General features: G+C 47.7%; 1 protein-coding gene across 2 annotated transcripts; it reads left to right on the forward strand.

The window, feature by feature from the left end:
- The first annotated feature begins 3,900 nt into the window (after positions 1-3,900).
- Positions 3,901-12,736, forward strand: DPH7 (diphthamide biosynthesis 7). Of its 2 annotated transcripts, XM_074891591.1 has the most exons (10): positions 3,901-4,134; positions 4,573-4,709; positions 5,141-5,228; positions 5,909-6,003; positions 7,652-7,818; positions 8,353-8,425; positions 9,233-9,298; positions 9,498-9,670; positions 10,002-10,127; positions 10,698-10,827. In XM_074891591.1, exons 1-9 carry the CDS (start codon positions 3,997-3,999, stop codon positions 10,085-10,087), a joined length of 1,023 nt encoding a protein of 340 aa, XP_074747692.1. In that variant the 5' UTR covers positions 3,901-3,996; the 3' UTR covers positions 10,088-10,127; positions 10,698-10,827. The 2 variants fall into 2 exon arrangements, with proteins under 2 accessions (XP_074747692.1, XP_074747691.1); XM_074891590.1 differs by lacking the exon at positions 10,002-10,127 and having other exon boundaries at positions 10,698-12,736.
- The last annotated feature ends 143 nt before the right edge of the window (positions 12,737-12,879 follow it).

The raw sequence follows: 12,879 nt of genomic DNA on the forward strand, positions 1-12,879 counted from the left end.
AAACTGAAGTGCAGTCTTAGAGCGTTTAAACACTTCTGCAGCACTGAGCAGGGAAAATGGTTAGTCCTGATGTTTGTGATGTTGCTGCAATGAGAAAAGAGGACAGAGGTAGACTGCAGACGAAGTGTCGATGGGGCAACAGGTAGATTCCTCTTGAGCAGCAGAGGAAGGGAATGAAGGAGGGGTGAGACTCGAGCTAAAGAGTCTGCAAAAGTAAGATGGTGGCACTTAGGACAATCCTGATCCACTGAATGTGGGAGGGAAGGGGATGGGAACGGGAGGAGAGGGTGAAGCAGGTAGGAAGGGAGGATGCCCACTGTTAGACCATCAACGGAATGAAAAGAAACAAGTTGCCTGGACATCCTGAAAGGGCTTGGTGAAATAACACAGGTTCTGACTCAGTGTGTAACCTTTGACTCCAGACTATCCTTGTGCCAGAGGAGAGAAGTAGCTGCAGCAATTATGGCCCCTAGACAGGTCCCAGGGACTGCAGTAAGCATGTCACTGCCTGCAGAACAGTTTTTCCTGATTGGTGTGGGAAGTTGTGATCAACGGTTCTGGCAGAAGATCTTTTTAACTTAGAGATCTTCCCTTTTTGTAAGGTGTCAGAAAGAACCAGTTACACTGGAACATGGCAGCTCTGCTGCATATAGCCTATATGGTTTTTCAGAGGATGAAGCTCTTGTAAAGGGCCTCCTTTCCCTGCTTAAAGAAACCAGCTTGAGATGGATATTCTCGTGTGGGCACGTATTTAAAAAGCACAGGGTTAGAGTACATGGTCATTTATCTTGGAGCAGGCCTTTGCAGTACTGGTAAATGAGCTGACTTATCGAGATACTCTCCATTTAAGATATTTCCTCCAGGGAAAAAAGCCTGCATCTGTGTCTTTCATTCCTTGGGTCTCTGAAGCATGGAGTACTCTCTGTACACACCCCTGATTCACCTGTGGACCAAAACAAGGCTTAATGAGTCAGATTTCCTAGATAGGAACATCTGTTTGGAAGAGGAGCTCCAGAGGACTTCTGGGGGGAAATGTCACAGTTGCTGGGCTATGAAGAGTATGGAGAGAGAGAATGAGAGCCGTGGGTTAGGGGCAGGGTATTGTGCACCTCCACAGCCTGTTGTACAGCCAGCTATCTCTAAGCTGTGATGCCTGGCAAGCTCCTCAAGGATCTGCTGGTCCATGTGATTTTGGGAGGCAGAATTTGGCTGTTTGGGCCAGTGCAGTCCTGCTGGCTCAGCTTTGTCAGTGCCTGTGCTGCCATGTCCTTGTGAATGCACGTGGCATCTGGTGCAGCTGGTGGGGATGTCCGGGCCTGAAAGAGTTCCTGCTGGTGGGTCACGCTGGTTCATCCTGAGTCACCAGGAGTGGGTGAACATCTGTCTGGTGTAAGCCAGTTCCAGGAGGACCCCATGTGCTTCCAGACCTTTGGGGAGAGTCTGGAAAAAGATTTCTGCCAGTTGTGAAGTGGCAAATCCAGGTCATGTCAGGAACCTGCAGCGTTACTGATGCTGGTAGTAACAGAGGGGTGCACTCACGGTGTAAACATACCATGAAATGTTGATACTTTCCCCGGCTACTCTCCTTCACATCAAAGTAGGGTGGTATTATCAATCCCAAACATTCAAAAGTCACAATTCAAGCTGATAAAAATCATGGCTGACTTAAGGAACACAAAATCTGAAATATAATGTATTGCAGGGCTCAGTGTTTACCTTTTGGTATTTGAGTGTTTAATACACCTATAGGATTATTTTCTCTGTGGTAGTGATTTTAAATAAAACTGGTGAAGGTAAAAGGGGCAGCTAAAAGACTTAAATGCTTGCAGGTGACATGGAGAGAGTGTAAGATACCACACTGGGGCCAGGCGCTAATGTTTACCACCCATCAAAACAATGGAAAGGACAAAAGGAGATTGTTGTGATCAAACAGCAGCGTGTGGGATGCTCGTAGAGTAAGAAGAAATCCTTTATAAACTGAATTTATGTCCAAGTGTAGAAGAGGGAAAGAGTAAGATTTGGCAGGTGAAGTGTGAGGGGAAAAAAAAAGGCAAACAAAACCAAACATTCAAGTCATAAAACTTGCACAAATAATTTTGAAAAAGCAGAAGTGGGGGGACTGCCAGAGTCAATAGATGTGATGCACAGTAAAGGGAAAGTCTGACCTGAAGATAAAGTCCCAGCACAAAAAGTGGATTGTTTGCATATGTGTTTGCTGTGAAAGAGCTGTGGGAGTTCACACAGGAATACTTCCATATGGAGAGCTCAACCGGGAATCTGTTTAAAACTGAAGTGCTTTTAGGAGAGATTAAAGTTCAGATGAAATGAGCAGTAACAAGTTGCCAGGACCAGCCAGTGCCACCTACGGGCTCTAAGGGAGCTCAAGGTTGAATAAGGCGAGCTACCAGCTGGGATGGTGACCTCTCCCTCGGTACCCACGGCAATTGTGACAGCAGCTTCTGAAATGAGTTTCGGGGCAGAAGGAGCAACTACAACCAGGTGAACATGGCTCTTGCACTTAACAAATTCATAGATGCTGTGATGCTGCACCAATGGCTAAATACTGGGGAGGAGTCAACACAGTTTTTTGTACAGGAAGTCAAGCTAGTGGGATTGTTTTAACGGCATCAACAAGCAAGGGATAAAGGGGATTGGTTGGTAGAGTCTGCCTGAACTTCCAAAATCCACTTGATCATGACTTTGCTCAAGGCACTGAAGGAAAAAAGCTGCTATGGGAAAAGGGGGAATGTCACATAGACAAACAACTGTTTAAAAGACAGGTAAGAAAGAGTTAAAGGGAGGGATTTTTTTTGGCGGAGAGAAGTCAACAGTTGGATGCCTAATATATTAAAAAATAATTGGGAAAAAGTAATGAATCAGGAAGGTGACAACATCCACTGATGAGGTTATTCAGTGTAATAGTATAATAAAGGCTGAGTGAAGAATTGCAGAAGGATGTTACGAGACAGACTGGTGTGTCAATAAATGTATTGTTGCTTATGGGAAAACACCAGAAGATGAGCCCTTAGCTGGCTGTTTTCACTCAGCAATGAGACCTTTGGGTTGTGAAACAGTTCTGCAGAAATTTCGGCTTGGGGGACAGCAGCAAAGCAGGCTCAGGGAAAGGACGTGAGGGCAGAGACCAGCACCAGGGTGTGAACTGGCTGTGTGCTCCATCCCGAGTCCTGGGAAGGACTGCGAGGAACTAGATATTAGGAAGCATTTCTTTGCAGAAGGGGTTGTTGGGCGTTGGAATGGGCTGCCCAGGGCAGGGGGGGAGTCCCCATCCCTGGAGGGGTTGAAGAGCGGGTTGACCCAGCGCTGAGGGATCTGGTGGAGTTGGGAACGGTCAGGGTGAGGTTCATGGTTGGACTGGAGGAGCTTCAAGGGCTTTTCCAACCCAGATGATTCTGGGATTCTGTGAAAGGGGAAGGGCTCAGGAACAGGATCCCTCCGTGGTCCAGAACAGCTTCGAAAGCACGGCTACATCGGGTACATCTCTACTCTGGAAGAGATGAGTGACGGACATGAGGAAGGTCTTTAAGAGTGGCAGAGGGAGGATGCCAAGGGAATACTGGTGCTGATTTTCTCTAATGAGCAGCAGTTCTTCCCCTAACACGTGTTGGCGCTGCAGACCCCTTTCGGCTGGACGCGGTGGGCGCAGGAAGCCTGCGTTTGGAGAGGGAAGTTAATGACAAAACCTTCATCCGAGGGCGGTTAAGGACGAAGCTCAGCACGTCCCCGAGCTGCTTGTGCCAACAAGCCCAGCCTGGACCACCGGGCTCCTCTGCCAGGCTGGGCTGCACAGGCGGGCTCTGCGGGGCCGGGCCCGGGCGGGGGCAGCACCGCCCGCGGAGCCGCCGCCGGGCCGAGCCGCGCCGGGCCCGCCCCGCGCCGCCCCTGACCGGGAAGCAGACGGGCGGCGGTTCCGCTGCGCGGCGGCGCGGCCTCCCCGGAGCCGTCCCGCCGCCCCGCGCAGCATGAGCCCGCCCTGAGATGGCGGCGCCGTGCCGGACGCGGACGCTGCAGGTGGTGGACACGGAGTTCAGCGCGGACGCGGTGGAGTGGTGCCCGGTGGAGGGCTGGCACAGCATCCTGGCCTGCGGCACCTACCACCTCCGCCCGCCCGCCGCGGTGAGCCCGCCCGCCCGGCACCGCACCGGGCTGGCTTCCCCCTGCCCCCCCCGGCCGCCTCAGCTCGGCGGGGGTTTCCCGCCCTTCGCGGGCCGCCTCAGCCGGGCCCGGGGGTGCCCCGGCCGCCTCAGTGGCCTCAGCCGGGCCCGGGGGGGGGGGGGTTTCCCGCCCTTCGCGGGCCGCCTCTGGGTGTCCCCGCGCCCGGCCCGTCCCCGCTGGGTGGCCTTGAGGTGGCCGCAGCGTGTGGGGCTGAGGGGGCCCCGCTGGCGAGCGTGGCTCTGAGGGAGCTGTGGCGGCTTGAATCCCTCAAGGGAGGGACTTGACAAGCGGGAGCCCTCAGCCCTGCGCCTGCTCCTGGCGAGATCTGGGGTGGGGAGAGGTCTGGGGGAGGTGGAAACGCTGCTATACCTGCGCTTTTCTCTCCAATTTTTGATGTAGACTGACTCCCGAGGAAGCAATGGGGCCTGTGACCGGACCGGACGCCTCTACCTGTATCACTACAACGAGGAGCAGCCTTACATCCCGCTGACAGAAATCCAAAGGATTGACACTGCCGCCATCCTGGACATCAAATGGTAACGCTGGCCCGCCGAGGCTCGGAGTCACAGCGGCGTGGTCTGGTGTTCTGGGGATCTTTTTTGGCTGTTGGTATGGCAGCAACAATAACATTTACTAACGAAACTGTCCCTGAATTCTTGGAGGGAAGTATTCTCTGGTTTGTTCCAGTGAGCAAAGACTGTGCTCGTTTTTGTGTTATGCTGTTCTGCTCGCTTAGGAGCAGCTGCTCTGTGGCTGTAGACCTCTTTTGTTTATATAATAATATATAGTAGTTTTACCCTATATATAATCCCCTCCATGCAGCTTTGTGGGAACTTGAGGAGCCTTAGATTTTCTTCATGAGATTGTCAAATACTGTCTCCTTGCGTGTCCTGGAATAAAAGTTATGACCTCCTCCTTGAATACAAGAAAGATGGACATTTAAGCCTTGTTTAACTTGATCTTTTAGGTGCCACATTCCTGTCGCGGAACATCCCATGGTTGGCATTGCAAACTCAACGGGCGCCGTGGAGTTTTGCCACCTGACTGGAAGCGAGGTAGGTGGCTGTAACACCTGCTGCTGTTGAAGCATTGTTTAACCCGGATTTAGTACATCTCTGGATTTATTAGCAGTGTTCAGAGACTTGTAGGAAAGCTCTACGGTTTCCAAGGCTTCCTCAATATGCTTAGCTTGTCTTCTGATAATGTTTCTCATAAATCCTACAAATTTGTTCATGGCACCAGAGAGACTGGCTGGGCTCTACCCACTTGCAGAGTGGGAGCTGAGAGGCATGAGGGGAGCAGAAGTGAACCCTGGAAACTGTCACTTGAGAGTATGGACTAAGTGGTAAACACAGTTGAAGGTGCAAAATTATTAAAAACAAATTTTGGAGAGGGGTTTCTTTTGGTTGGTGAGAGAAGGGAGTAATCAAGCTATTCAAGGGAATTCAACAGTCAGATCATCGCTTCTGCACTTCATCACTCACTGAGAAGAAGCAAAGTTTGAGGGGGATTTGGTGGGCGATGGGAAGCAGGAGGGTGGGAATCCTGTGTATGTTTGCACTTCAGCTAGTACTAAGCGATTGTGTGTTGCTATGGGATGTTTCATCTCTTTAGTGTGGCACCCTGATATGCTCGTCAGTCTCCGGAAAACACCTGCCGTAGGGGTAAGCTGTACAAGTGGTGTTATGTACCTGCTGTCTTCCCAGTCTTAACCCATTCCTTTTCTTTCCAGTAGAAGAACAGCTGCATGCTGGAGCCATGCTTCAGGGTCGATCTTGGTGCGCAGCGTCTGGCCTTGTCTTTAGACTGGTCCACAGGACGAGAGCAATGGTGAGGATGGGAGATAAAGGCTGGTATTGCAGGTTGTGTGTGTGGGACAGTTTTCAGGCATAAGTTGAGGACTTTGATGAATGAATCTTTGGTGGCTTTTTGTGAGGCAGCTTAAGACTTTCTAGATTCCAGCTGTCTCCCTGCACCTTCTCTAGGAGTTACTATTCCCAGAGCAAGGGTAACAAAGGAACAAGAACACATTCTGTGGCCACTGTAACAAGAGCAGAGACTAAACCAACAACAGATGTGAGGTGGTGCTATGGTGAGTGGCAGCAGGTGACCCAGGGACATGTCTTCTCTTGCCTTTGCTAAAAGGAAAGACCAGAATGGGATGCAGATGGATCGACTGGCTCCAACTCTGCTCTTAGAATGGCTGAAATTTTCGTGTGAAGTGCTGCTTAAGAACTGCTAATAATAGCATGTGTAGGAAGTTTGAACATGGGTTAGTGAGAAACGGGAGAGAATTGGTTTGGAAGTGGCTTCTTCCTCTCTCAAATGCTCATACATTTGATTTCAGAAATGGCATCGCTGCATGAAATAACATGAATTAGCTGTTCCTTGAAAGAGGTAGGGTATATGGTTTTTGTAAGTTAAGTGCAAAACAGACAGTGGTGCCTTTGGTGTGAAGCTGGAAACTGAGGGCGTCAGGCAGTCCTGTGCTTAATGCTGTAGGGCAAATATTTAGTAGCTTTTGCTAATTAAAGCTGTTTCTGTGCATGCTGTTTTAATGAATAAGTAGAATTCCTAGTTCTGCTTTCTTCTTCCTTATATTCCTTCTTCTGCTTGTCTCTGCCCTTCAAGATAAATGATCATTGCCATGATGAAAAGTTCCTTTAAAGCCTGTCACTGTTGTCATTTGAGAGACAAATAACTCCTCCTAGAAGCCAAATGTGCAGCCTTCACATCTCTGTAGGAAGGGGAAGACCCTATCTCGTGTGGAAATTGAGGAGATCCAGTACGGTTTGGTATCTAACATACAGTGTAAGAGCTGTTGAAAGAACTCAGAGCCACCACATGGGTACCTACAATTGCAGGCAGCCAAACAGAAGGTACCTAGTTCATGTCAGGGAATGTCAGAAAATCTGTGCCCCAAGAGCATTGTGTCCAGAGACTGCGACTGCCCTGTGCCACAGGAAGAGAGCAGGAAAGGTCAGGATCAGCCAGCGCTTCGGATGTTTTATTTCGCTGTTATCACAGACATTTCTTCATACTCCAGAAGAGGAAAGAGACTTGGAGGTCCTTGTCGGTCTGACTTTGAGGAAAAAAAAAAATCCCTTTTCACATGGAATTTATTTATCGATGTAATATCAAGCATGTGAGAAGTCAAGTTATGCATCTAGGAGAAAGAAAGACCCAAGGCTGGTTTTCTTTCCCTCATGAGTGTGAGGGTTTGCTTTTGCTGTGAGATCGGGGAATGGGGATAATTGGTGCAGATGATTTTAAGATGGGATGGGCTGAAGCTAAAAAGAACTGTATAAATGCCTGTATTCCTTCCGCTGCGCTACCCCTTTCTATCAATGTTTAGTTGAATCAAACGTACATAGTATTATGTTATCCGTCTATACTTTGGCTGCTATTTTTTACTCTAACAGCTTCTTAAGACAGAGGTTTCAGTAAGTTTTAATATTTTCTCTGTATTCCACTGTAGCGGATGTCCTTTGAGAGTGATCAGCAGTGATTCAGAGGGGAAGCTGAATCTTTTCTCCATAGATGAATCTGCTCCTTCTGTGCATGTCCTGAACCAGTGGCAAGCTCACAAATTTGAGGCCTGGATTGCTGCTTTTAATTACTGGGACACCGATATTGTGTATTCAGGTGTGCAAGGACTGGGAATCTCATTTGGGGGTGTTGGGGAGCGGGCACCTCGTTTAGGAATGTGTGTTCCTTGGGATTTTACTTTCCAGGGTTGAGTGTGCTGCTTGCATCACACCTCTTGAAAGAGTTGGGGCCTCTGCTAGGGGTAAAAGGCCTCTTGATTGTGGGAAGTGGGGAAGTGGTTGGAGTTAATTAGGAGAAGCTGTGCCTTTTAAACTGTACTTTGGCTGGTTATTGGCAAAAAAGATGTTAATCTCTTGTGTGCAAAAGAGAGCAGGGACCTTCTAGAGCCTTCTTTTCTTCAGTCTTTTTTTCTTCAGAATTTTTTTGCTTAGCAAAGTGAGGGTACTGTTAATGCGTGTCTCTTTGGTGGTGACAAGTACTGTGAGCCTCAGATGATGTTTGGTATGTCTGCTAAACGCTAGGAGATCCTAGGGCTGAAAAGCATCAGCTCTGTATTAACTACTGTGCCTCAGTGCCCTGCACTGGTCCTTTGGCCGGTGTTCAGGGTAGCGCTGTTTTGCCTTTGTGCAGGAGGAGATGACAGCCTGCTGAAGGGCTGGGACACCAGGTGCAGTCCAGAGGCTCCTGTTTTCACCAGCAAGAGGTAAGCAAGCCGGGTCTGCAGCTGGACCCTACAGCTATCGTGCGTGAAGATATGGTGCTACCGTGCCCCTTCCCAAGCCACAGAATTCAGAGACGTGCAGTGACAGTGGGGTCCTGTTCTGCCTCCCCTGGGAATGGAGACTTCGATTAGATTTTTTCATCGGGACAATTTCAGGTGAAAACTTTCTTCTCTGTGTCTTTTAATACAATAAACCAACAGCTCACTTCCACGCGTGAAGATGGTGGTAACTTCTTTCTAAAAGAAGGATCCTGATTTACACTTTTATTTGGGGAATTTTTATGTGTGTTTAAATTTGATTATCTTACTGTGGAACGTTTTTTAGAAAATATTCTCCACTGTTCACTCATTTGAAGTAATCTTTTTTCTGGTGGCATAACATCTTCTAGAATACAATTAAAACAATATATACTCAACTCTCCAGTAAAATTTTATACGTAACCTTAAAATACACCAGGGGTTATTACTATGGAAGTATTAATGTTGGGAGTAAAGTCTCTTGGGAATGGAGTTGTTGGGCTGAAATTCTTACGGGCTCTGAACAGCAGTTGGTATTTGTGCTGAGATACTGTGTGAGTAGAAGTTTTGCCCTGGAATGCTGTTGGACTGCGTAGCTGGAACTCTGCCTGTGTGTTTCATTGGGCTGAAATTTGATTTCATCTTGCTCTCCTTTCCTGAGACACCTTGATGTAGTTACGTGGACCCAAAATCCTTGAAATTCATGGAAGAATCGCTTCTGAAATCGTACATTGCTGTCTCTTCCCTCTGCTGTCTGTTGTTCTTTTGCAGACACTCAATGGGTGTGTGCAGCATTCAGTGCAGTCCCCACCGGGAGAATCTTCTGGCTACTGGCAGGTAAATCCCTTCAGCTGCTTTTCACCAGTGTGACCAGCTTCCTCTGTTATTTTGAATGTGCTAGTGCTGCTCAAGGTGTGGGCTCTTCAGACACTCAGTGTGGTGAAGAGCATGCGATCTTTCCTAATTTTCTTCTGTACTTGTTGCACTGAATCAGCTTTGCTGCTTGGCTGCGTCTTTATTTGTGATATATCTCTAGCTACGACGAGCACGTGCTGTTGTGGGACACCAGGAACATGAAGCAGCCGCTGGCAGACACCCACGTTGAAGGTGGAGTTTGGAGGTTGAAGTGGCACCCAACCTGTGATTTTGTGCTGTTGGCAGCCTGCATGCAGAGTGGATTCAAAATCCTTGACTGCCGCGGAAGCATGGGTGAGTGGTCAGTGGCACAGAGACGCTCTGGCGCTGCTCTGCTGCTTGCCTTTCCTACCTCCAGGTTAACGGGGGAGCTCCAGCTCTGAGCTTGCGAGAAAGATCTAGATGGTGTTAATAGCTGTAGGCTTTTATTCCAACTTGAGGTAACTGTTCCAGCTTTCCCAGACCTGTCCTCACTGTTGGCCTGATGGGTTGTGCAAAGGCACCGTCATTATTCATGTGTAAATCTCGTAATTTCATGGGAGGAAAGCCTGTTTTGGTGTGAAGGCATTTCCCGGTGACATGACCGTTCATCCTGATGGTTCAAAGAGGTTCTTCCGAATGTCAGGTGGTGCTTTACTGTCAGCAGAACTTACTGACCTGCTGGTGAATTGGCTGTTGCCTCAGAAAGGAAGAGCTGTGCAATCTGGTTGATCTAGAAGAACATGAATAAGCCTTCCATGTGAATCAGAAGGTATTTACATGATTAAAAGCTGTTTGCATTTACATTACAAATACAATCTTGCATAAAATGGTTGCTGTCCTGGGTTTCTCCAGGCCTTGTGCAGATCCACAGCTTGTGAAATGAGGATAACATTTCTGCTGTATAGGGAGGGGAGGAACTTGATGTCCACTTAATATCAGAGTAATAATTTGACTCTTCATGGGAAGAACACATCCACAATTTATTTATGACCAGAAGCTGGTCTGGCAACCTCACCAGTTGTATTTATGGCTCAGTGGGGATCGCTGTGTGATCTGTCTTGTCTGTCTTGAGCCTCTTTAGGTATTTTGAATAATGAGGCTCTTAAGCCTCATGCACGTTAAACCATCTTCTTCTGTCTGCTTACTGAACCAGAGAAAATCCAGGCTAATGAGAGGTGGCTGAAAAATTGTCAGGAGAGGCAGTACCTCGTTACTCCTAGAATGCTTAACGCTGTTGTGAAGAAGGCAGTAAGGACGCAGCCAGTGCTAGAATGGCTTGAGCAGTCTGCAACAAACCATTTCGCAACTTGATTTCTGCTCTTTTTTTTTTTTTTTTAAGCGGAAAACATGGAGGAATGTATCATCCTGTCATCCTACGTCTTGCACAATTCCTTGGCCTACGGGGCTGACTGGTCAAGGCTCTGTCCGAGGGATTCCTTGACTGCAACACACGACTCTGCTGCTGCGTGCCACTCTTTGGAGGAGCTTGTGGGAAGATCAGAGGAAGGAGACGAGAGACTGAATTTGCAGGTCCAAAACCTGAAGATAATTTATGAGTCTCCTACAGCTACTTTTGATGTAATATTGGATGAGGAGAGTGAAGGCCCTGCCTTGCTGCCCAAAGCAGAGGCGGCTCCTAAGCTCCCTGGGGATCGTGACCTGGTTAGGGGCCCTGATTTAAAGGGTTTAGATTTGGTTGGGAGTCCTGAGCGAGGGGGAGAGCCCGGGTCAGCCAAGGGTTCTGACTGGGGAGCTAAGAGACCCAACGGAATGGGCCCGGACAGAAGCAGTGATTCCGCCAGGTCTCTAGACAGCCCGAAAGAAATGAGCATTGTAGCAACTTGTTCTTTCTATGACAATATCCTCCATGTCTGGAAGTGGGAGATGAGCCTGGTGACCCCTTCGGAGACACCAAGTACTAGATCTCCGTCTGAAAGAACAGTTGAAAGTTTGCATTGACCAGTCCCAGGGGAGAGGGGTAGGAAAACTCCTGTACTGAGAGCACCATCTGAGCTTATGTTCTAACTTCTGTTGGGCTTTTCCAGTTTTACTGTTGAGTTTGTGAGTCTTTTAAGGCCAATACTGATGGAATTACTGGTGTTTTATTTTCAGCACTGAGGAAAGCCTTTGCTTTGAGGCATGTGGTCAAGCACAGACACGTTTATTTAGTTTTCCCTTAATGTACTAGTTCAAAGTAGGACAGCCTTCCTCTCAAAGGCTACTTGTTTGTACCTTAGATTTGAATCCCTTCAAGGCTGGTTTGCATTTGTACAATTGATCTGTTAAGCCCGTCTCTTCCTTCCATCACAAACCAGACTTGTCTGCGCTGCTACGTGTGGACAAACACAGTATGTGATCAGATGTTTTCCTGAATGTCTCAGAAAAGCCTGTGAGTAGAGGCTTAGCTGTGTGTGTAGCTTGCTGTGTGATCTGTAAACTAGTGTGTACTTTGAGAAGGTGCTCGGAGACAGCCCAGATACTGATGGTGCAGTGTGCTTTATAGGGATCTTTAGTAGAGAGAGATTCTTTTTCAGAAGGAAATCCAGACTGACCAGTATGACAGACAGCAGTTCAGTGATGGGAAGCTTGTTCTGAGCAGGGCCTTTCTTGGAAGGATTCTGGTGTATCTGCACAGCCTAATCCTACATCACCTGGTTGCAATCTCACTTTATCACTCTCCAAGCTAAACACAACCTGGTTCAGCATAAATTGTGTAGCGAGCCCCGCTATGTTTCAGTGCCACACTAAACCACACCCCCCATAGCCTCTTGGTATCAAACTCGTGTTTTCTACTCTCCACAGTGAGATACATTTAGGTCCAAAGTCAAGATCTTTCAGTTTCGTAAAGGTGAACAGCTTTAAGATCAAAACCTCCAAAAAGTACAAGCAGTGTTTCCTGACATCTTTTAAGTTCAAAAGGAGTACGTACAGAAACCAAAATCATAACAACATTGCCCTAACTACCTCCAGGAATGGCTGCAGAATTTCTCATGGTTGCTCCATTAGCTTTCTTTTTTCACTGTGAAATATCAGCAAAACACCGTTTCTGGAACATTCTCTATTATCTTCCTAGAAACAAAAAACCAGCTTAAACTAGGTAAATAACTTTTAGCTTGCATGGTTTCTCTTTGAGGGTCCTAAAGAATTAGTTGTCTGGAGGGAAAGAAACACCAGCAACAGGTAACAGTGCTGCATCTAAAACGAGGTACAGCAGATAATCTTACTGCTTCAAAACTCCTTTTTCAAGGGTGAATGTGTATTTTAGAAAACATTCTTGAGCACTGTTACATGAAGATTCATAATAGTATTGCGAACAAGAGCTTTTGTTAAAAAACACCCTATTTTTGGATGTTTCTAAAATAAAATCAATATAAGTGATTCATCTTTCTCGGTCGTTTTGGTTTTACGAAGTCCTTCGCAGTTAGTCCTTGAGGACCTTCGCCCTGTCCTGCGACGGCTCGGTCTCTCTGAGGACGTGTGGTGGTGGTGAATGTTCTTGGGGAGCCAGAGTGGACAATCGT

Source organism: Strix uralensis, chromosome 21, assembly GCF_047716275.1.
Source record: "Strix uralensis isolate ZFMK-TIS-50842 chromosome 21, bStrUra1, whole genome shotgun sequence".
In the NCBI taxonomy this organism is placed as follows: Eukaryota; Metazoa; Chordata; class Aves; order Strigiformes; family Strigidae; genus Strix; species Strix uralensis.

What these genes read in the sequence shown, in the direction of transcription:
- DPH7 (XM_074891590.1), top strand. Translation starts at nt 3,997, where the DNA reads ATGGCGGCGCCGTGCCGGACGCGGACGCTGCAGGTGGTGGACACGGAG. An exon ending in ACCTCCGCCCGCCCGCCGCG is followed by an intron (nt 4,135 to 4,572) that starts GTGAGCCCGCCC and finishes TTTTTGATGTAG; the next exon opens with ACTGACTCCCGAGGAAGCAA. An exon ending in TCCACAGGACGAGAGCAATG is followed by an intron (nt 6,004 to 7,651) that starts GTGAGGATGGGA and finishes ATTCCACTGTAG; the next exon opens with CGGATGTCCTTTGAGAGTGA.